The 23,443-nt window shown below is 36.2% G+C and overlaps 1 protein-coding gene across 1 annotated transcript in view; it reads right to left on the bottom strand.

The window, feature by feature from the left end:
* prex2 (phosphatidylinositol-3,4,5-trisphosphate-dependent Rac exchange factor 2) overlaps positions 1-23,443 on the bottom strand; it is a 134,077-nt gene that overhangs the window by 75,338 nt on the left and 35,296 nt on the right. Inside the window, exons 9-19 of the mRNA XM_039666829.2 lie at positions 21,880-22,029; positions 19,882-20,026; positions 14,166-14,266; positions 11,671-11,774; positions 11,517-11,566; positions 7,748-7,823; positions 6,906-6,978; positions 4,749-4,891; positions 4,284-4,376; positions 594-742; positions 276-361 (exon numbers count right to left, since the gene is read on the bottom strand). Of these exons, the coding sequence (XP_039522763.2) occupies positions 276-361; positions 594-742; positions 4,284-4,376; positions 4,749-4,891; positions 6,906-6,978; positions 7,748-7,823; positions 11,517-11,566; positions 11,671-11,774; positions 14,166-14,266; positions 19,882-20,026; positions 21,880-22,029 (1,170 nt within the window). The remainder of the gene's footprint in view (positions 1-275; positions 362-593; positions 743-4,283; positions 4,377-4,748; positions 4,892-6,905; positions 6,979-7,747; positions 7,824-11,516; positions 11,567-11,670; positions 11,775-14,165; positions 14,267-19,881; positions 20,027-21,879; positions 22,030-23,443) is intronic.

Here is a 23,443-nt window from a genome sequence, read left to right as displayed (position 1 = left end):
GTAAGCTGGATTGGCTTTCCTTTTTCATTCATCTCTCACCATGTTTGATAAAAGAGCACCTCAGACACAGTAGGACGTGAGAGTTGAACGGGTCTATCTATTTATATATAGATGTGTGTGTGCGTGAAATGCAGTTTCCAGTCTGGCTCAAGTCCAGTCCTGTACCTACAGCTCCAGCTGTGATCCAGCTGAGGTTCAAAAACACAGAGGGATAAAGGGCATAAGTAACTTCCTGTAGCCCAGCCCAGTTTTCCTTTCTCTCTTTTCACTCTTACCTCTGCCAACCGCATGCACCACAGATGGGCCGAATCCCCGGATCTGAAAGCCCAATCCGTCTGCAGAGTCTAGGATCTTCACTGTTCTGAGGAGCAGATAGACACACAGACATCACTTGGCAGCTAAAACGTCCTATTTTCCAGCCACCGCTCCACTTGTATTGTGTAATCGGAGTTGCAGATAAATATCAAGCTGATATTAATTAATAAAGGATGTTTATCTGTCAGGGTTCTGTCAGACTTTGTAGCCTGTATGGCAACTTAGTTCAGATGTTAAGAAGTCTTTAGATCACAGGTGTCGAGACGTTTTCCACTCACTCTCTGGGTTTGGTGCTGACCAGTACTCTGAGTGGACCTTTGTTGTGGAAGCACTGCTTTAGAAAGTTTTCAACCTCGTGGAAAGGTCTCAAGAAGACCAGGTCCCCATTAATGGCAAATATCTTTTTTCCCACTTCCAGACCAGCCATCTGCAAAAGAGACACACAGGAACATCAAATTATCTCTTAACCTAGATGATTTCACATCTTAGACCTAGATTTCACTTCTTATCACATTGGATGAAGTTGATGCCATGAACAGTATAGCTGTGCTAATCAATGTCATATCAAATACAATAATCCAGACACCAGTTGCTTAACAGAACAAAAAAAAAGTTAAAAAGTAGACTTCTGAGAAATCTGAAAAATACTGTTTCTGAGCATTGTGTCTTTCTTTCATATCTAATTAAATAATCATAATAATTTTTTTAGGTTTCAGGGTTAATCTATATATATCTTCTGTGTGAATGGATGGATGAATACATCGATTTTAATTTCATTTCACAGGTGCGCGGTTCAATCCTTTCATCCATATGTGCAATTTCCTACTCTGAGCTCTCAAGTGGATGTAATCCATTCACTATGTGCTTCACTGAATGAATTGGACACGTCTCTTGACTGCTATAAATATAACCATTCTCTTCCAACAATAAAATGCACAGTCCTCTGTTTCCGGCTCATGTTTTTCCTCTCCATTGAGAAAAAAATGGTTGGGCAGCTTTTCTTTTTTTTTTCGTTGCTTTCTCCTTGCTTTTTTCATTCACTTTTCCTCAATTATACCTCTTCCCCCTCTCTCTTTCTCTCTCTCTGCCACTGTCTCTTAATCAGTTGCAAACCTTTTTTTGCTATTTTTACGAGACAGCTCTTCATCTATGTAAGTAAGTGCACAGCTGGATTTTATTTTATTTTTTTTATTTTTTCACTATGCACTTCATTGGAAAAATACAGAGCAGATCCACATGCAATGTAGCATGGATCCCGTACTATGACGCACAAGTTACTTCAGGTCTGGGTAGTATTACTCTCTCTCTCTGTCAAAACTGAGCTTTTCACTTTCCCACATTTACCAGAGTTTGATCTAACAGATCAAACACACTAAAGCACTAAAAGGGAACCTCAAGAATGGCACGATTTGATGTCTATTTCTGCTTTAAGCCTACAAAGGCACACATCAAAATGCTAATTACCACAAATTAAGTTCAAATAAAGAGTGTTAATTGTGAAGATTTAGGGATTCAATTGATGTTTAAATGCCTAATTGGTCAGATCGAACAATACACTGTTAAAAATAAAGATTCTGTATTGGCAATGATGGTTCAATTGAGAGCCTTTAACATCAATGGAATCTTTCCATTGTACAAAAGGTGCTTTATAGTGGAAAATGATTCTTTAGATTATTCAAATGTTCTTTAAACTAAACAAATTGTTCTTGTAAGAACACTGAAAGGTTTATTAGTGAAGCAAACCTTGTTCTTCAATGGCATCAAAATCATCTTTTGGAACTTTTATTTTTAAGAGTGTAAGATGAGACAACAGGGGTGTACATTTTCCCATTAAAACCCCTCCTCAATATTTTTATGTTTTATTTATTTATTTAATTTTACTCTGCTTAGACTTGATGTGAATATAAAGGCTCGGCTTCTGAAATGTATTTCTGAGTTGAAATGCTGAAGGCAAAACTGGTGAGTCGTGACCTATGGCCCGCAGGTCTTTTGTGATAAGGTTACGGACAGCACAGAAAACCTAATATAAAAAATATGTATAATATAACAAAATGCAAAATAGTAAAAAAAAAAAAATGGTAACACTTTATTTGAAGGGGTGTGCATAAGACTGACATGACACTGTCATAAACATGACATAACACCTGTCATGAACATGAAGGAGTCTTTATGAATGTTTACGACTGTTGTCATTAAGTGTCATTCGGTAAATTATGACACTTTTAATGCAAAGTTGACATTGTTTAAAATGTCTTTGTTATGACAACTTGACATTAACAAAGACAAAAAAATGTCTTTGTTATGACAATTTGAAATTAACCAAGAAAAAAATGTCTTGATTATGACAACTTGACATTTACCAAGACAAAAATGTCTTGATTATGACAACCTGACATTAACAAAGACAGTAACGTCTTTGTTATGACAACTTGACATTAACCAAGAAATCATAACTAGTCCAACGTGTTCCACTTTACTTAAGGTAAGGGAAAATATTAATGACACTGTTGTTAAAGAATTTTACAGTGTAATAATCCTTAATGACATGTTTATAACGAGTGCAATGTGTTCCACTTTACTTGAGGACAAGTCAAATATTCATGACACAGTTATAATGGTGTCATTACGGCCAAAGTCAAAACCAACCACATATGACAGGGCATTGTAATGTTAACACAAAGCTAAATAACTTCTTTAAGTTTGATAATTAAACCTGTTATGACATATTTGTGACAGGTTATGATTTCTTGGTTAATGTCAAGTTGTCATAACAAAGACATTTTAAACAATGTCAACTTTGCATTAAAAGTGTCATAATTTACCGAATGACGCCTAATGTCAACAGTCATAAACATTCATAAAGACTCCTTCATATTCATGACAGGTGTTATGTCATGTTTATGACAGTGTCATGTCAGTCTTATGCACACCCCTTCAAATAAAATGTTACCAAAAAAATGAAATGGTCTCTTTTACCATTCAGCCAGTAGCATATTAAGCATTAACTAAGCATTATGATTAAATAAGCATTCAATTAAATCAATATTGAAATAATGAATTACAAAATGGATTGGTCTGGACCTGAATTAATTGGCATTACTGAATAACTATATTTCTTTGCAAAAATAATAATTATTTGTTATCCAAAAGTTATTAACTGTATAAACAGATATGTTTTGAATGAATGCAGCTGTGGATTACAATGATTTTAGAAAAGCTAACCATGGCTTATTTGGGCTTCATGCATTATTGCATAATTTTCAGAACATTTTCTTTTTATACTTTTGTATGATAAAAAATATTGGGTCACCTCTTATTATCCAAAGTAAAATCTGTCTCTTGAAGAAAACCAATTATGCTTAACAAGTAGACAATGCATGTGACCAGTTTTAGATAATAAACGGCTTAAGAATTAACCAATTGACACAACTAGATTTTTGGCCCGAACCCTGATTTCACCTGGCACGTATAACCTGTGTTCTGTTGTCTTATTGAAGTGTGCATGTGTGATAGCCACACTTACATTGCATATTTAAGTGCTACCATATCGTGGTAGGGGAGGAGGAATTATATTGCCAAATCCAAATCTTTCTTGACCCAAGAAATTAGAAAATGTGTTCTCATCTTGTGTAGCTGAAGTAGAAGTGGTACAGTCAAAATTCTGCTTATTTATTCATCATCAAAACAGATTTTTTATTTATTTTAAAAAGTCTTTAAAGTCATGTCAACTTTAATTGCGTTACAGGGTTATTGGTTAGCATGTAAACTGGGACAAGCTGACTTTGGGAGTTTAAGGCATATCACAGGGGTGTCCAGTCCTGCTCCTGGAGGGCCACTGTCCAGCAGAGTTCAGCTCCAACCCCAATTAAACACACCTGAATCAGCTAATCAAGCTCGTCAAAATGGGCTCAGTGACCTTATGACCCATGTCTGTTTTTTTAAATCACCCATAAAGGTAACACACACACCTCAGCATGGGAACTTTTCTCCACTGATTTGACGATGGGTACTCTGTTTCGATCTTCTAGCGTGAAGCCATAACCTCCTTCACTTGGCTTTATCTGAAATCAGAGTAGACATTTCACAGTTATCATGACTTAAGTACTAGATTTTGTTGTGTCATGCATGCAGTAATATTTTATTACAATCTCATGCTTTGGAGACACTCCTAGAATGTGAGTTTCAGTCTCTCGTGGGCCTTGACTGTCAAACCAGTTGACTTCATGCTTAAATGTAATTAGAGGCTGGTTTAGAACAGTCAAGCATAATTACTGGTGAAGACTCTCGAGTCAGAGCTGGCCCGAGTTCAGACCCCCTGTACGTAGCGAAGCAGAAAAGCCCTATGCGAGTGGATGAAAACCACATGGGCTCACGCCAACATGCGCTTTTGTAAGTGGCATCAGCTGTAGGCGATTACAGACGACATCTCTCACCAGCAGCGACTTGGCGATGATATTCTCCACTATTTTAAGATCGTGTTTTATGGGCTTGTGTTTGGTGTTGGAACCTTCCATCTCCTCATCGGCAAAGAAGCGGAACAGAAGAGGTTCATCCTTAAATTCACTTTTTTCCAAAACTGCAAAAAGACAAAAGCAAGGTGTTTTACAACATTCAATAGTGCTAAATGTAACCTGCATAGATGACATGAAATACTTTTGGGATACTGGCATGTCCTGTGGCATGTCTCCACAACTCTATCATGTTATATGATGTTATGTGGTATAGTATAGTATAGTATAGTATAGTATAGTATAGTATAGTATAGTATAGTATAGTATAGTATAGTATAGTATAGTATAGTATAGTATTATTTTTCGAATAATTCAACTGCCCATTGTCAATTATTCCTTACGTATATGGTATAGTATATGGTATGTTATGTTGCGTGCCATGACGTGATGTTTTATTATATTATGTTATATTATGTTTGCATATCCTTCCATTACTGTTATGTTCAATTCAGCATGTTTTTTTAATGTTGACCTATAACTGATTCAGCAAAAAGTAACATTATAGCAACGTTGTTGTTGTGAGGATCAAATTGATGTGTAAATTGAATTTGTGCACCACACAGGAGAGAGCAACACACAATGTACTAGAATGGCAAGAGTTGTACAGAGAGATTGAGAGGGGAAGCCTTTTCTTTGGAAAGTGGTTCCCGTGAAAAGGAACAGGCCAGGATTTCAATCTGTCACCAGGGCAACATGGGCTCTAAACAATCCCTTCACTTTTGTAGTAAAAATACCCCCAACGAGAAAAATAGGTCTAGTGTTCTCCACACTTCTATGGGTAATTAGATAACTCTGAATTAGCTTTAATGGTCACATAACCAAGCGAACCAGCTTGGATGAATGTCATGATCACATTCAAAGCCAAAAAAATGAAATTGCCAATCTAGTTATTACGTTCCATAAATTTGTTGGTAGTTGGCCACATATGAAACTGAATTGCAGGCTGTAAGGAACAGCCCATGTTAGACTATAAATGAGTCACACGAGCATGATGTGGACTTTGGCATCTAGTGCCCTGAAAATGAGACCCGAATCCTGCAAACAAACAGTTTCCATGACAACAAGCCAGTCAAACACGGATTGTGGAGAAGGTCAAGGCTGTTGTCAAGAGAGAGAATGTGCAGAATCCAGTTAGAGGAAAAGTTTTGCAATGTGAAATAAGCACATACACTACAAAAAAAATACATTTTTCAGCATGTTTTTCATTTTAAACATTCTAAAAACAAAATAAAGAAGCAAAAGTGTGTGATTTGTTAGTTTGTAGTATTTAGTGGACAAATTACTCATTCATTACTTTGTGTAATTGCTTTTTCAGTTGTGAAAGATTGCTATTTTTTATGAAAGACTGAGTTAATGTCTCACTTAAAACACAAAAAGCCAGTACTCACTGCCAAGGCAAGGCAAGTTTGTTTATATAGCACATTTCATACACTATGAATTCAAAGTACTTTACAGAAAGGAATTAAAATAATCACAAAATCAAGGGAAATTAAAACAGTTATAAAAGAAATAGATACACCTTCTAAAGCCACTGACTGAACAATTCACAAAATGAATCAGTGAACATCAATGAATGAATCCATGAACAAATCAGTAAATTAATCTGTATTTATTTATTCACAAACACATATATTTGTGCTCAAATGTTAATATTCTCATATACCTTCGTATAATCACTTTTTTTAAGTATTGAACATGTTTTTTCAATGAATCGCCGAGTTAGTGATTTAATGCCTTACTCATAACACACAAAAAGGCACTTGTCATCACCTAAAGCCACTGAACTAACCAGTGAATGAATCAGTTTTAAAATCAGTTAATAAATGTAAATGAGAAAAATAATATTAATCTTTTTAATCTTTTTAAATTAAAAAAGTAACTGAGATGAATCAATTTTACTTTTACTTGTATAATGAATACTTCATTTTTCCTATCCCATTTAAAAATTGTATTTTTGTCGTTGTTGTTTTTTTAAGTATAAACCGTACTATCTTGTCTTTGATATGTACTTAAAATATAAACAACCAGACAGAAACACAGAGGAAATAAAATAGAGAGACAATGAAACAGCTGTCATACCATGATGCATGAATCCATTGTCACACAGCTCCACCCCCAAGATTAGCGCCTCTTCCCTGCTTCGACAGTCACCCTGCAGAGGAGAAAAAGACAAGTGCCACTCTCTTTATCTACTTACAAGTGGCCACAATGTCACACACCCTAACTTGAGCTCCAAAAAAAACATATTTAATTCACACAAACACTACAACTATCCAATCATTACAGTGCAACAACTCACTTCCCAGCTAACAGGGAATTTTATCAGAACTTTAGCTAATATTGTGGCAAGGTTCTTTCAAAGTTATGAACAAATGTTCTTCTAACAACTTTAAAAAAAACATTTGTTCCAAGTTATATTGTCTTTAATAATGTTCTAAAAAAAGTTATCGCAACATTTTTTATACATTGTTCATGGTTTTGTTGGATGTTCTCTTAATATTTTTAAAACATTTTACTAGTTTCGGAACTTTCCCATTTTGCTTAAAAAAACATATATAATTTGGAATGTTCCCTTAACGGTCACATAACTTGGTTGACCGCCTGGTAATAATTTCACGGTCAAACACAAAACATCATCTTATTTAACAATGGAGTGCATGAATGGAAAAAGTTCCCTCTAAAAATTTGACCGCACTTCAAATTTAATCCAAATCTGCAATCTCATGATTCGTCTGTTGAAGTGGACCGAACTAGACTATGTGGCTAGACGAAGGTTTATTGTTACAGTTCTCTTCCACCTCATTTGAGATTATCCGGCCAGTTTTGGAAACATCTACTACTTTATTCTTTCCCCATGTCTTATTTCCTGTATGGAGGTCACAGTGTTTGCAGTTGGACTATAAAACAATATCAAGTATTACCTGTGCTATCAGCCAGTCGATCAGCTTGTTGGCCATTACCACCGATTTATACGTTCGCAGATGATAATCCTTATCCCTGTGTGGAAAGAAGCAAAGTTTGACTTGACCAGTTCAAAAATGTCTCCTCTTTCCAGTAGCCTCGAGAGACACACATTTCAAGTTAACTGTTAACCTTTGTCTTGACTTGCATCCGCTTGAAAAGCTCTTGAGAGAGCTGTTCTGAGCTTTCACATCATAATAACCCTTTCCCCTCAATTTTTTTAAAGCCCAAACAAGTGCTTTACCTTGAATTTATTTGAAGGTTGCACAGGAGTCACAATGTTTGACCGACTATACATTCTGTTACAAAAAAGTGAAACAAAGTTGATCTGGGACAACTAGAAGCAGACATTTCTGTCTTTGCAGAGTGAAATTATAGGGTTACACCTTATTTTGCACGTATATGTCAACTAACTCCAATTAGAATATTAGTAGACTGTTGGGGGTAAGGTTAGGGTTAGTAGAATAAGGGTTTAGGTTAGTAGGATAAGTTGACGTACATGCAAATGTAACGTTGCTGTGCAAGTAAACCTCACTCCTCTGATCTCAATAGGCGCTCTACCGCTAGAGGCTGTAGTCTTTAGCCTCCTTGTTAGAGGGCCTGACTCTCATGCCGGAGAGCGGGTTCAAGGCCCGCTCGGAGCGGGTCGAGTGGGACCCGGGTGGAGGGGTTAAATTGGTGCCGTGACCCGGATGAGAGTGAGGTTTAGGGGGTGAGTGTAACGGAGGCCAGCTAGTAGTTGCTGTGCAAGTAATCCTCACTCCTCTGATCTCAATAGGCGCTCTAGCGACAGACCCTAGAGGCTGCAGTCTTTAGCCTCCTTGTTAGAGCGCCTGACTCTCATGCTCGAGACCCGGGTTCGAGGCCCGCTCCAAGCGGGTCGAGTGGGACCCGGTTGGAGGGGTTTCACAAAGTTAATTATAGTCAGTACATGTCTCTTGGGGGACCATAGCAAAGTGTTAGCAGATTTTATGCAGACAGTCTACTAAGACTTTAATGAGCATTTATTGACATCTAGGTGTAAAGTTACTTATAGTCAACAGAATGTCTAAAGGGGACCATCAAAATAAAGTGGTACTGAATTTAGTTTTAAGCAAATAATGGGACACGATGTTAAACTAATTGACAAGTTCGTGTTTGGAGTCTACAAGTTTTTCTCCAAACATTTTGTTAGTTTTTAAATTTTTAGTAGTGGTGCTCTGATTGGTATACTGACACCGTGCAAATTACAGTTTACACAATAAAACCCTCAAAGTCCGTCCTTTCGTTTGATAGCTTTTTTTCATTTTTGAACAACTGTTATTTTAATGAATCGTTGAGTTAATGATTCAATGTCTCACTAAAAACACCCATTTTGGGAGGAGTACATCTAATCTTCTAGGGTGAGTTCAGGTTGATTGGGACACTTTTTATCATCTCAATGGCAAAAAGTGTTCGAATCAACCTGAACTCACCCTAAATTACTACCAAGATATAAAATTAGCCTCTTCTTCCTAGCATCAGTTATATCATTATCCCTCCTCCTCCCCCCTAATCCTTTTTGTGTTTCACCAGCTCAAGAGAATATCCTCTCCGAGCCCCTCCATGGCAGACAGCAAGTCAAAACTGTTTACCATGTACATAAATGAATCAGTGAGCAAATAAGTGAAATAAGTAAATTAAATACTATTTTTTGGCTGAACAGAACATTTTGGTTGAAACTTCTGGGATGCGTGAATATATGACGAGTGAGAGACTTGACCATGGTTCCTGGAAAAGTAAATTCAAAATTAGGCCCTTCAAAGGACACTGCTAAAGCCAGAACCATTTAGACAGGCATCTGGCCACTGTGTGCAGCCCAAGAAATTGAGTGCACTGTAACTGGTGTTGCATATTTAAGATGGTGTGTCAAGTTATAAATAGTTTCATTTCAAATGTATATATATATATTTAAAAAACGTGTTTCAAGACGCCTATATTCTCGACATACAACGTGTTTCTCTGCTCCAGTAGAGGTCATCAGGTGTCCCACTGCGGTCCAGATCCAGGGACTGGAACGGGCCAAACTGATGCATTGTGGCTGCTTCCAGACCACGGGAAATGAAATGGAGCAGTGGTTTTCCCATGAAGCCGGGGCTCTCTTGGGGGACACTAACTGTGCTAGGTCAGAGGGCTAGACTAGGGCCCACACCCTACAACTCACACACACTCAAAGCCAAACTTAGCGGTTTACAGTTCTGAGAATTACATCCCCAATCTATTTTTACACAAACACCTCCAGATGACATGAAATGTCCCTTTTCTCTCAGAGGAATCCCAATGCAACTTTCTCAACGTGCACCTCAAGTGTTTGTGATGGGTCCTGTCTGATTATATAACTATTTGTTTTAATCACAGGCCAGAAGTGTGAGGTTGGACAGGCTTTGCCATGATTTAACCGCCACAGATATGGAGCCAGCCCTTTCCTCTGTAGCTGTACCCAGAACTGTCACCATGACAAATGAGGGTAAACAGCGTTACCACAGGCAGTCATATGCCTGGCACAAGAGCACTGAAATTTGTAGGAAAAGTGTATGCAAAGTCAAACAAACCTTTAAAATCCTCTTCAGTCTCAAGATCTTGGCCATTTTTTAAAACTCTAAGATATTTACTTTCTTTTTGTTCTTTTTTTTATTATTATTACATTGGTAAGGCGGGGGCGTAAAGCCCCCAAGAACCCCTCCAACCAGCAGGAAATACCAGATAATTAAACTAGAGCTGGATTCTCCAATTATAGCTCCACAAGGAAGAGATTCTCAGTACACGGTAGAGAAATGTGGGCATGTAGACATTCTTAAGCCCTATTCGGACAGTAATTGTTTCTCATGGGGCCTTCTCTAAAAATCAATTTGCATGGCATTTCAGTGATAAAACTCAAGCATTTGGATGGTGATTTATTTTGGTGGAGGAACAATATCTGTGATCCTACAGTATGTACCCAGGAACACGCTTACTCACATGGTCAGTCACATGATTGTCAGCTGTAAACAAACTTTGTTCTTACTTGGACAATTAATAAATCCATATTTAATCAAATAATAGAAAAGTAACTGTTTATCTTTTGATTATTTTAAATGTCCAATTTCAAAATAGGAAAATTGATGCATATCAAATATTAGACGTAGACACCATTTAGCACAGGTGCACACACAAAGTAAACATTATTTGCTTTGAAAGACTGAAATGAGAGCTGTTTAATGCATTTACCTTCCAGAAAATGGCATGCAACTCAATATTTGTAGTACAACCCAACAGTCCTTCAACAAGCATGGCAAAATTTAGCGGAAAATTGGAAAATGGATTAATCCGAACACCCGGACAAGAAAACGTGCCCTCAGAGTCCATTAGCTTTGTGTTTGCATGCAGAATTGTATGTCCTTAGGCCTGTCAGCTGCCAAAACCTCAATCTGCACCTGTTTCACATTTGTAATGCAGTTCTGACACTGATTACACACATAGGAGTAAGACACAACATTATGCCCAACTCTATGAACTAAGACATTGGTTACAAAATGATCAATCCATAACTGATCTAATTCTGGATAAGACCTCTAGTATAATTATTTCTTATCACTTATCAGCCTCCTGTTTTGTCCTGTAGGTGCTATCTTTAGAGCGGAAGGAGAAACGGCAGGGTCGCGAACGCACCAAGAGCTGGTGTGACTGGAGACAGCTGTAATGAGGTGGAACTAAGATGTACTGGCTCCTTACCTGATCACCGGTGTGAATAAACTATGGAGTCGGCAGAACAGCCTCACACCCTGAGGGAAGAAGCACATTCGTTTTTGTATGTCCAACTTTTCCAAGGGGCAAAAAGAGACAGAGTGAAACCGACCGTTTAGCGGAGCACAGCCGGTTGAGTTACCTTGGAGATGACATCCTGCATGTCACTGCGAGGGTGGTATGTGCCGTCATCATAGCGGAACCTATAGAGCACCGGCTCCGGTTTAAACTGGTGCTTGTCTGTAACTTGAATTTAATATATAGAAGAGTTTAGAATAATAACAGGGTGGAGATTTAATTAAGACTACGACAAAATGCATCGAAATTATGGGTTTTGTCATTCTACATACATTTAAGTTTGCACTTCCATTCAAAAGTGTGTAAAAAAATTAGTTTTATTCAGCCAAAGATGCATTACATGTGTTAAAAAGTGACAGTAAAGACGTTTACAATGTTACAAGATGTTCTTTTGATGTTTCTATGACATCATGGTTTATACAAAAATATTAAGCAAACAACTGTTTTCAATATCGATAATAATAAGATGTTTCTTGAGCACCAAATCAGCATTTTATGATTATTTCTGAAGAATTATTTCTGAAGGATGCAACACTGAAAACTAAGCTTTTAAGATAAGTTTATCAAAGTAGAAAACAGTTGTTTTAAAGGGAAAAAAAATATTATATTTTACAATAGCACTTTTTATTAAACAAATACAGCCTTGTTGAAAAGAAGAGGCTTCTTTCAAAAACGTGAAAACATCTTATTGTACATAAATAAATGCAAATTTTACCAACTATAATAGCAATAATACTTAAAAACTTAATTTACAAGCCATCCCACAAAATAATTAGCAATAGTAGAAGAGGACATTTTTGTGAAAAGATTTTTTAAACCCTTTTTTGCATACAATGTAATTTTAATTTGCTATTCAAATAATTTTTAATTTCAAGCTGTAGTTAATTCCACTATCAAGAGTGTCCAAACAGGCGCTATAAGATATGTAGCATACAGCAGAGAAGCATTTTGGTATATGTGGTGACTAAAGAATAAAGTCTACTGATAAGATTGGACACATATCGTGAATTTAAACGTATTTGCCAACAGTAAAAGTATTGATTTCTTTAGGTGTAAAATTTCTGCATTGTTTATAAGCACTTTTTTTTTCTTCAAATAAATACATCAATCCAATGTAAAGGTTTAAAACGTAAAGCTTATATTCTATTTTGATTAATTTAACGTGCATGTCAATAGAAATACTGTTTACAATGAGGCTGATTAAATATCTTTGTTGGTATTAAAAGGTTTTATAAAAATAACAGGCAACAAAAACCCTTAAGGACATTAATAATCTGAATTTAGAAGCTTTCTGCTCCATGTAAGCACAAATGCAAGTAACACCAACATGCTTATGAAAAGTAATCCAGCTCTTTCTGCCAAATTAATTCATCCTTCTCAGCGAATAGTAAAGGCTTAAAGACCAAAGCCGTAAATGCGAGCGAGTGGATAGAGAGCCCTAATGCTTGAATTTATTTCTCCCTGTTAGGGAGCGATGAAGTGAAAAGTGATTTAGCATGAAGTCCTGGCTCAAACCCAGCCACTCTTCTTTAAAAAAAAAGAAGAAAGAAAACAGTCCCAGAACTAGACCCCACCGCCCCCCAAAAATGACAAAATAAATTAGGTATATGTAAAAGACCAGAAATTTCCCACAGTATTAAACAAACAGCATGGTGTGAAGCAATTAATATTTGTGACTCTTCACATAAACATAGACAAAGTTGTAACAAGCCATCTGCTCTTGGACGCTCCTAGAGTTCCTCAGGGCCTGAAAACAATGATGTCAGGGCTCTTGAAATATTAAGAGGGCTATTTGTCCAATCAGCCATCTGCATTAACGAATGAATAGAGCCCAAATGGTGATGATGAAACTCAACTGACTATTTGAGTTAAGCAGATTATGAAATAAATAAGACAATAGTCATGCTCACTGGTTATAAATGGGGAAAAAAACTCCAATTGCCTTTAGTTCAATATGAAGTAAGCCTACTACATTTTTACACAATGTTACTCTAAACAATTGTGTATTTCAGATGCTGTCACGTATCATAACCTCATCAATGACAATTCTTATTTATTAATCTATCCAGCTAACAAATGTTATTAGAGCACTGGGATAAAATAAAAGTACAAAATAGAAATACATAAACAAGAACATGATGTTTGTTTGTTTTTTTTTTGTTTTGTTTTTTTGCTTTTTATTAATGTAAAACCCAAATAGAGGCAACAAGATATAAGACCAGACAGATAGAAAAACAATATTAATAAATATATTAAAAATAAATTAATATGAATAATATGAAGATAATATACTAATACTAATGAAAATAAATTTAGTTGAAAAGGTTATTTATAACACTTTAAGTTTATATTTTAATAATTTAACAATACATACATTTGCATGTTAATGGTCACACAAGATAGACAAAATTATTGTAGTAAATGTTACTTTGATTGTTTTTATTCCCTCGCGAAGCCCAGTTCCAGCATGCATTTTCAGCCAGCACATGTTGAAAGTCAGGATATGTAGTCAAAGATATAATATGATGGCATACAGTATAGAGTGGAAATGGAACTAACCGTGGTGAATGATGCCATTTTCCAGAAGGGCTTGACCCAAATGAACCCCCTCTTCAGGGTTATTGGTCTCTCCGATCTCCATCAGCCACGACACAAACTCACTAAGAAAAGACAGACAAAGAGGACAAAGAGGGACCCATAAATTATATGAAAACCGTCAACAAAATCCATTAAAACTGAGTGATCACACCACAGAGATGATGAGCACAATAATTAATTGTCTTCCTGTGCAATATGGTCATTTTTCAGTCTATCAGTCTATCAGTCTATCAATCTATCAATCTATCAATCTATCAATCTATCTATCTATCTATCTATCTATCTATCTATCTATCTATCTATCACTGCGTATCATTTCAAACTACAGTAGTACTCGAGTATTCAAACTAAGGCTTATATACTTAAAGTCTTGAAATCCCTTTTTCTTCTAATTTTTAGTCTTTCTCTGGTCTTTTTCTCCTGAAGTTAAACTGACTGCCCTGTATAATTTAGTAATTTTGCTGGGTAAAGCCACTGTCTCAGTGGAGGATATCTGATTCTACTCCCACCACTACCTCCCCGGCTCTCCTTCTTCCCATCCACCTCTCCGCAAAACCAAAAGGAACATGCCAAGTTCCACCAGTGTAATCCTGCGGCTCTTCCCAGAGTTTATGGAACCCATGGTGATACTGCATGAGAAACATCCCAGACTCCAGCAGACCTCTGAGGTTTTACGTGATTGAATAAATGATGGATATGGAGAAATAGAAACAGAAAGCAAAAACGACAGTGAACAAAATGACTAAAGAAAACAGACAGATGGAGACAGAAAGAGACTGTGCGCATAGTATAAAGCGTAAAACCAGTGCAGTGTCCATGACAGAACGAAATTCAACGATTAGAAAAGAAAGATTGAAAAGACAGGAAATAATGCACGGTTATCTGTCCTCCTGACTACATTACTGAGATGAATTCCTCCAGGTTTGGATCACAAAGAATGCTGGTCTATAACATTTTATCAAAAAACTAAAATAAATCTTTGAACGAAGAGAATATATATAATAAAACACTTAAAGACGTCTGTAAAATCTGAAGTTGTATATGCTAAAATGAGAGAATGGACAGAATGGTGGTGGTTGAGGAGATATTCCCTGATATGATTGTAAAGCGCTTTGGGTCTACATATATGAAAGCGCTATATAAATGCCTCATTCGTTCATTTAAAAGTGGGGAAAAAAAATGTTTTGATGACAAAAAATAAATCCTCATTATACAAAAGTAGGATTTAGGGATGGTATTATTATGGGCATGGGATTATGGTTGGATAGTTCATAAAAGCAGGTGAATCTGGTCTCAAACATGATTAACATGCAATATTTGAAATAAGAAGTAATTACATAATTCACATAATAGAGATTTGTGACAAGTCCAAAAAAAAAAAATGCATGTGGAAACGAGTCCATATTTAAATAATTAACATCATCTGGTAAATATCCAATATTTACAAACACTGTAATCAATCAATAAATCAATCGATATCAGCCATGATAAATAATGCATCCAACACATACAGTATATTGATAAATGTGAATGCATTGCAAGTCGCTTTTGATAAAAGCTTCTGCCAAATCCCAGTCCCGAGGCAAAACAAGAACTACATAAAACATTTTTAACTTGTTCAAAACAACAACAACAACAAAAAGGTGTTTAACTAAATATATATTGATGGCTATCATTAAAGCAAGTGTTTGTTAAAGCAAATGAGAGATAACATTTGCAGCAAGTTTACTATATCAAATTTAGCACAAATAGCAAAGAGAGAGACACTTATAGCAAGGGGAGAACTATATGAAAGCAGAGCAGATTGAAATGATATTAATATAGTGGAGACTTAGAGATTGATCAAAAATACTACTGGCTGCGAATCACACATTAAACAAATAACACAAACCGATGGCCCAATCACCACAGTGTTTCAGCACGTTCACCCAGACAGAGATATATTTTCACAGGTTCTGCTGTCATATGTTTCTTCAGTCCATCTGGCTTTCTGAGACGCACAAACCACCCACTCATGAACACTATCTGCTGTCTGTGATCTCTATTCTTAATGAATCCATTCCCGCTCCAGACCTCTCTATCTGTGTGTTGTCAGGAAACCCTAAGGGAAATAAATTGCGCCCCTAATTTCATTTACAATATAATTTGGCCACAAGTACGAGCAGTTGTTCTTTGAGGGTTTATTTTTCTTTAGATCAGACAAATCCCAACCAAGAATGGCATTATAAAAAGTGAGAGTTTTGTAGGGTTTTGAGTGTCTTATGAAGTATAGAGCATGGTGGGGTTGTCGTATTGACATCTCAAAGGGTTTAAATTATGAATGCCAGCTGCAGAAACGTCAGGATTGCCAGACGAGCTCAGTTAATCGGAGTTCACCCCGAGGATTTCCCAACCACACTTAAAACAAAAGAGATCAGAGCAGGAAAAATCCAACACATCTTGGTATAACCGCGTTTATAGTTTCTGGTCTGGATGCTGCACCATAATGCAGACAGCAGATGTTCACACTAGCAACTTCAAAGGCGTCAACATTTCTATCGGATCAAACTTACTGAAATGACGATAACTTAAGTAGAAAACTACCATGTTGAAAGTGTTAAGCCAGTATTTCAAACCTTAGCTTGACATAATCCTGGGTTATCTTGCTCATGTTTCCAGGGTTTAGTCCTTAAAGGGATACTCCACTTTTTTTTTTTTTTTTTTTGGAAATAGGCTTATTTTACCACTCCCCCAGAGTTAAACCGTAGAGTTTTACCGTTTTCGAATGTATTCAGCCGATTTTTTGATATTTAGAAGAAAATCAGTAACCAGACTATATTTTTTACTACTATGGAAGTCAATGAGACCAGAAACTGTCTGGTTACTGATATTCTTCTAAATATCAGAAAAATCGGCTGAATACATTCGAAAATGTCTGATCCACTTTCAACAATGTTTTTAAAGGGTTAGTTCACCCAAAAATGAAAATTCTGTCAGTATTTACTCGCCCTCATGTTGTTCCAACCCCGTAAGACCTTCGTTCATCTTCGGAACTCAAATTAAGATATTTTTGATTAAATCTGAGAGCTGGATCACTCCTCCATACTAGTCCATAGACTTCTTGAGGAATTAAAACTTGCCGGCCTCGAAAAGTTATTAAATACATCGTTAAAATAGTCCAAGAGACTTCAGTGGCTCAATCTTAAGTTTATCAAGCGATGAGAATACTTTTTGTGCGCAAAAACAAACAAAAATAACGACTTTACTTCAACTATTCACGTCCATCTCTATGAGCCTCTAGTCAGTTAACCTAGTGTGATAGCGTAGAGCTACGTCACATGTAGTCTCACTATTCACACACTATGTGTGTGATGCGTGTGACGCACAATAACAGAAGATTACGCTATTAAACTAGTAACCTGACTCGAGGCAGAGAGAGAAGTAAATGAATAGTTGAAATAAACTCATTATTTTTGTTGTTTTTACGCACAAAAAGTGTTCTTGTCGTTTGATAAAGTTAAGATTGAGCCACTGTAGTCACTTGGACTATTTTAACAATGTCTTTAATAACTTTTCGAGGCCGGCAAGTTTCAATTTACTCAAGAAGCCTATGGACTAGTATGCAGGAATGATCCAGCTCTCAGATTTAATCAAAAAATATCTTAATTCGTGTTCCGAAGATGAACAAAGGTCTTACGGGGTTGGAACAACATGAGGGTGAGAAAATACTGACAGAATTTTCATTTTTGGGTGAACTAACCCTTTAAGAAATCGCTAACTGTACATTTAAATGCACAGTATAATTACACTGTAACAAGAAGGCCTATAAATGTTTTTTGACTATTGAAATACTGCCTCAAAATATCTCCACTGTACGCCATAAGTATGAAAAAACAAATAGGTTAATCAGGTCATCATTTGAAAGAGTGACTTCTCCTCCACTGTCTCTTTCAACATGAACAGTACATTATGTCTCGTAATCTGGCCCATACAGTTTGTGGCCCCAGAACTTCTTGCATGTCTGTTTATTAAACAATATGATTAATTTGATTAGGATTTCAGCTGCCAACAACACTATAAAACTGTAATACTCTCAGTTCCCTTTAACTTGTGACCGTTTTTAATTAATTCCTCATCATGTCTCCCAAATCAATCCAGATAATGAAAAAAAAAAAACCCTGCAAGTCTGCAAGTAGTTACCCCTGTGGTGTCTCTAAATAGATTACAAACAAGCAGGGAACTCTGTGTATCATTCAAAACAGACCAGATTTACTGTAGCTACATCGCTAAATAGAAGCGTGTATAAAAACTGTTCTTAAAGCTACACTGTGTAACTATTTTAGTTTATTCTTAGCTAAAAACACTTAGTTCTTTCAAAAATATATGTGCTCATTAATGTATATTTACTTCGTTCAAGGAATAAAGTATTCTCGTGAGTGTATAATATGCCATTGAAAATACATGTTGCCCCTCCATCTTGAAAGTACATTAGCCAAAGAGGGACATACCAAGCTTCAATAATTCAAGCTTCGCCTTTCGCGTTTACGTGTGAGTTAACGCTCATGGACGAGGTTGAACTGGAAGCCATGTTAATCTTGGACTACACTGGCCACCGTAGGACTTAAAACGAAATCGTAATTGAGAGGAACAGAAACTAATATTCCTTGGATGGTCATATACCTTTTCACCGATAGACGGGGGTAAAAATCACACAGTGTTGCTTTAAAGGTGCCATATGGAATAATTGAGGTAAAAATATCCAAAAAATGAGCTACACGCATCAAAAGAATGAGAAGAAATAAGTGCAATGATGTCATTAAAAAACTGACAAGATATAGTGCTGCCGAGATATAACCTAAATTAGCACGCTAAATTACTAGCCCCGGCCCGGCAGGTGTCGTAATACCAGTTTCGGCCATGGGAGGCGGTATGCGGGCGGGCAACATTACCACCAGCCAAACTGCAGTAACACGAGTAAGTCGTGCCGGCTTGTGTGTACTTGAACCTGATGTCATGTCGTGATGTCGTGTGGAAATACAGCCCACTACTAAATTTCAGTTCAGGGATGAGTTAAATAAATGATTGGTCGATATTATGCATGAGGAATACATTTTGGTAAGTTGTAACATATCTTTCAACAGTGTTCGTGTTGCTTTAATTTTCCCATATCGTCGAAATGCACCGGCTTGTTTATGAGACGGCCTTTATAATTTAGTATTGAGGTGTTGTTCATTTAGTCTCTAATCTCTGAAAATCTCCAAATGATCCACGTGAAACTGCGGTCTTCCAACCTTTTACTATCGTGTCAATTGATTTGATTAATATGCGACCAAAAAAGGATACAATTTCTTCATCACATAAGTCAAAAACAAGCGACAGAGTGAATCTACAGGAAAAGAAAGATTTAAAAGCACAGAAATGGACGATTTTGAGATCCATTCATCATGAACAGTATGAGATGCTGCCCATCCGTAGTTCCATTATACAGCACTACTCTGTTATTTATGAGTGACCAAAATAAAATGTGATGTGCTTCTGTCAGTGCAGTCACTCCTACTGCTACACACTCTCGTTATCAGCATGTCGCTCGCTCTCACATGATTTTACAGGCCATGACCGCTATTGTAATCTCTCCTGGAGTCTATCACAGCCATTATCTGCACAGACAGAGCACAGGAAGAGGGTCTCGCTGACCTACCTTCCGAGGAAGCACTTTGGGAAGGTGGTGAGTTTGCGCTTGCGGTCCTTAATGAGGTTGCCCTGTCTACTCATGAGGTTATAAAGCTTCTCGCCTTTCTCAGATATCATCACCCAGGTGTCCTGCTCCATGCCCAGTCTTAATGCTGGAAAAGCAAATAAGAGAGGAAAGATTTCACTTTCTGAACCATTAACTACACAGATTGCTTGTGTGTTGTTTGCATAGTGCAGTGTATATATACAGTACATTGTATGTATATAACATGATGCAGGGCAAAAACTCACTGCGTGATGTAGCCTATAGAATGCTGTTAGAATGCTCCTAAAATTCAAGATATCAGAGCAAAAATGCCGATGTATGAGTTTTGGTCTCATATTTATATCATGTGATAAAGATAGGCAATTTAACTTGAGTAAAGTAAACAATATCACACAAGTGCTGTTTTTGTTCCGAATAGCATGAGTGCAAATGTGACATTGATTTTATACAACAGTTCAAGTTCAAGTTAATATTGTAATTTTAGACACAATGTTGTCTGTTTTTGCTAAGTTTTGCTAATGAAAATATTACCTGTAAAGCCAGAGCAGACCTTTGTGTCTCTAAACACACAGAGGTGTTTCATTTCTGAAGGAATCCACATTTTGAACAAATCAATCAGGTGAATCAACGATTCATTGGATCATTCATAAAGAGAGCCATTTCCTTCATTCCTGAATCAATCAGCAATTTGAACGAATGAATCAATTGAACCAACAAGTCAATGGCCCATTCAAAAAGAGAGCCATTTACTTCATTCCTGAAAGAATCAGCCGTTTGAATTAATCGATTGAATGAATGACTCAATAACGTACTCATTTAGACATTTACCTCCACCTCCTGGAAGTTTTAGTTTCTTCTTTAGAGTATTATTTATTTAAAACATATTGAAAGTTTGGGATAATTTGCCCAAAAATGAATATTCTGTTTATTTCTGTTTACTCACCCTCATGTAGTTTCAGAAATACTTTCTTTCTTTTGCAGAAATTTTGAATAATGTTGGCAACCAAACTGTTTTGGTCTGTAAATATATTTAAATACTAATTCTGATGCAGCTTCTGAAAAAAAAAAACATGACAATTGTAGCCTCTAAGTTCATGTGTAATAAATTCTATGTTGAATCAAATAAAATACTTCTTTCTAAAGGTACTTTTTCTCATTTAACACAATAACTTTTTGAAGTATCTTTTGGAATTCTCAGACGAATTTGATGTGAGATTAAATTGCAATTAATTAATCGACACATTTTTATCTATCTATCTATCTATCTATCTATCTATCTATCTATCTATCTATCTATCTATCTATCTATCTATCTATCTATCTATCTATCTATCTATCTATCTATCTATCTATCTATCTATCTATCTATCTATCTATCTATCTATCTATCTATCTATCTATCTATCTATCTATCTATCTATCTATCTATCTATCTATCTATCTATCTATCTATTTAATTTTATTTATCAGTGACCATGCACAAAATACATTAATCTTACGAAAAAGGTGTTTTGTGCCAGAGTTAGCTGAAGCTAATTTTAATTCACAGTATTTTATCATGTAATACATTAGATTAGAACTATAAACTTGTTATCGTTTTTCATTATAAAATGATAAATTCAATTAAATTGGAAGCTTAAAATTACTAATTTTATCATTTGAAAAGAAAAAAAAGAACATTTAATTCAGGCATTGGTCATACTTACCTTGGTTTTAAAAAAAGATGCCATTACACAAATATTATAGTTTCTTTGTGTTGATGCTGCAATAATTGCATTATTATTGCATTGCATTCTTTATATTTAATTTCTTTATAATATAATATCAAATAATATAATACAATATAATTCTGTACAGCAAAATATGACTATTAAATCTTATATAAAGACTTATTTGTTAACTTACACTTAATGAGCTCTAAGTTTGCACCTCTGCAGGTATAATCACATCACTACTCACTTTTCCGTCTTTCTCTCTCCTTTAAAATGGCCTCCAGCCATTCCTGCTTTTCCTCCGGTGTCTTTGCCATGCAGACGAACCACTTGTTCTTCGCTGTGTTGTGGATCTTCCAGCCGTTGTTCACAATGTTCCCGCTGCTGTGGTAATCCGCTGAGGAAAAACACAAGACAAGTAATCAATGTTTGCCTGTCAGAGATGCCTTTTATAGCTCTCAGGCCACTTCCTTGGATTTTCCAACACACATTTTCCTTTCTTTGTGGCCTGTTTGTCTACATGTGGCACAACCAGCGATGTTCTCCGTTTTGCATTCTTGCCTTCCTTACACATTTGTATGCCAGGCTATCTATCAAAGCGGCCCAGATGACAAAATAGATGTTCTTGGCCATAAACAAAGCAGTGTGAACAACCCAAGAGAGCAGTAAAGTTCAGAGCAAATGAAACATTCCCACATGAAACAGGCAACAAACAAAACAGCCCATGAATGAAATGGATCACAGGCAGACGACGAATCAATTGCTCTAATTACAAGGCCGTGGAGAATCGACACGCTATTTGAACGGTCCTGAAGAACAGGCAGGAATTAAAACCCATCTTGAAGCACTGATTGCATCAATGTCTCGGAGGAACAAGATCCTTTAGAACTTTTTTTTTTTGTTGTTGCAACTTTCAAACAATAGTGTGTGTGTGGCGGTTTCTTGATTATTTTCATGCATTGTTTTGGGGATGAGTTCTTCTCTACATTCTTCAAAATGTAACTCTATGCTTTGCGACCAAGTTGGAATGATCATGAATTTTGAGTTGATGATTCATTATAAATAAATCAGTTATTCAATTTTATTAAAATCTAAAAATACATTCAACATATAATACTTATGCATTTATTGATTAATGTATAATATATATTATATACATTTAAAGTGGTCCGACCTGAAATGCTATCAATGCAAATATGTGCAATTATGCACAATTATACACATTACAATTATCTAAAGTGAGTTCATTTGAATAGTGCACTTAAGACTGAATGCTGCTTCATAAACACCTCAGCAAAAAAAAAAAAAAAAAAAAAAAGCTGAGATGTATTCATCAGTTTCTTTTCTCATGCATTAGAAATAGGCCGTACTTTCGCATCATAATCAGTCAATACGCGCGCCTGCGTTTCCTTCTCCTATGAATGGCTTGTGTGTTACAATGATTACGCCTCTCAGTTCAGCACAGGAACTGGACAAATTACAAGCCTGTACGTCCACTGGTGGTTTAACACACCCACATGCAGGCAGCATCTTCCCTTGATTCAATTGAACCAATTTCCAAATTGCTCTCAATTTTATTTGAAGTCTCATCCATTTAAAAATTCATTAGCCCCATGCAGCTTTTTTAATTCATAACATAATGCTCCAAGCTTTTACCTTGGTGTTCTTTCTTTAACATAAACAATACAAAACCCAAATCAAAGAGAAACACTCCATCTATGACTTTGAGTGCACTTTTACAGCCATGGACAGGACGTCTCCATCAGCATAACAGCTTTCATTACAGGCGAATAATAGTCTATGTCTGGATT

Source organism: Pimephales promelas, chromosome 22, assembly GCF_988280905.1.
Source record: "Pimephales promelas chromosome 22, fPimPro1.hap1.1, whole genome shotgun sequence".
NCBI lineage: Eukaryota > Metazoa > Chordata > Actinopteri > Cypriniformes > Leuciscidae > Pimephales > Pimephales promelas.
The sequence above is the reverse complement of the archived record's forward strand: the minus strand, read 5'-3'. Positions and strand labels throughout refer to the sequence as shown.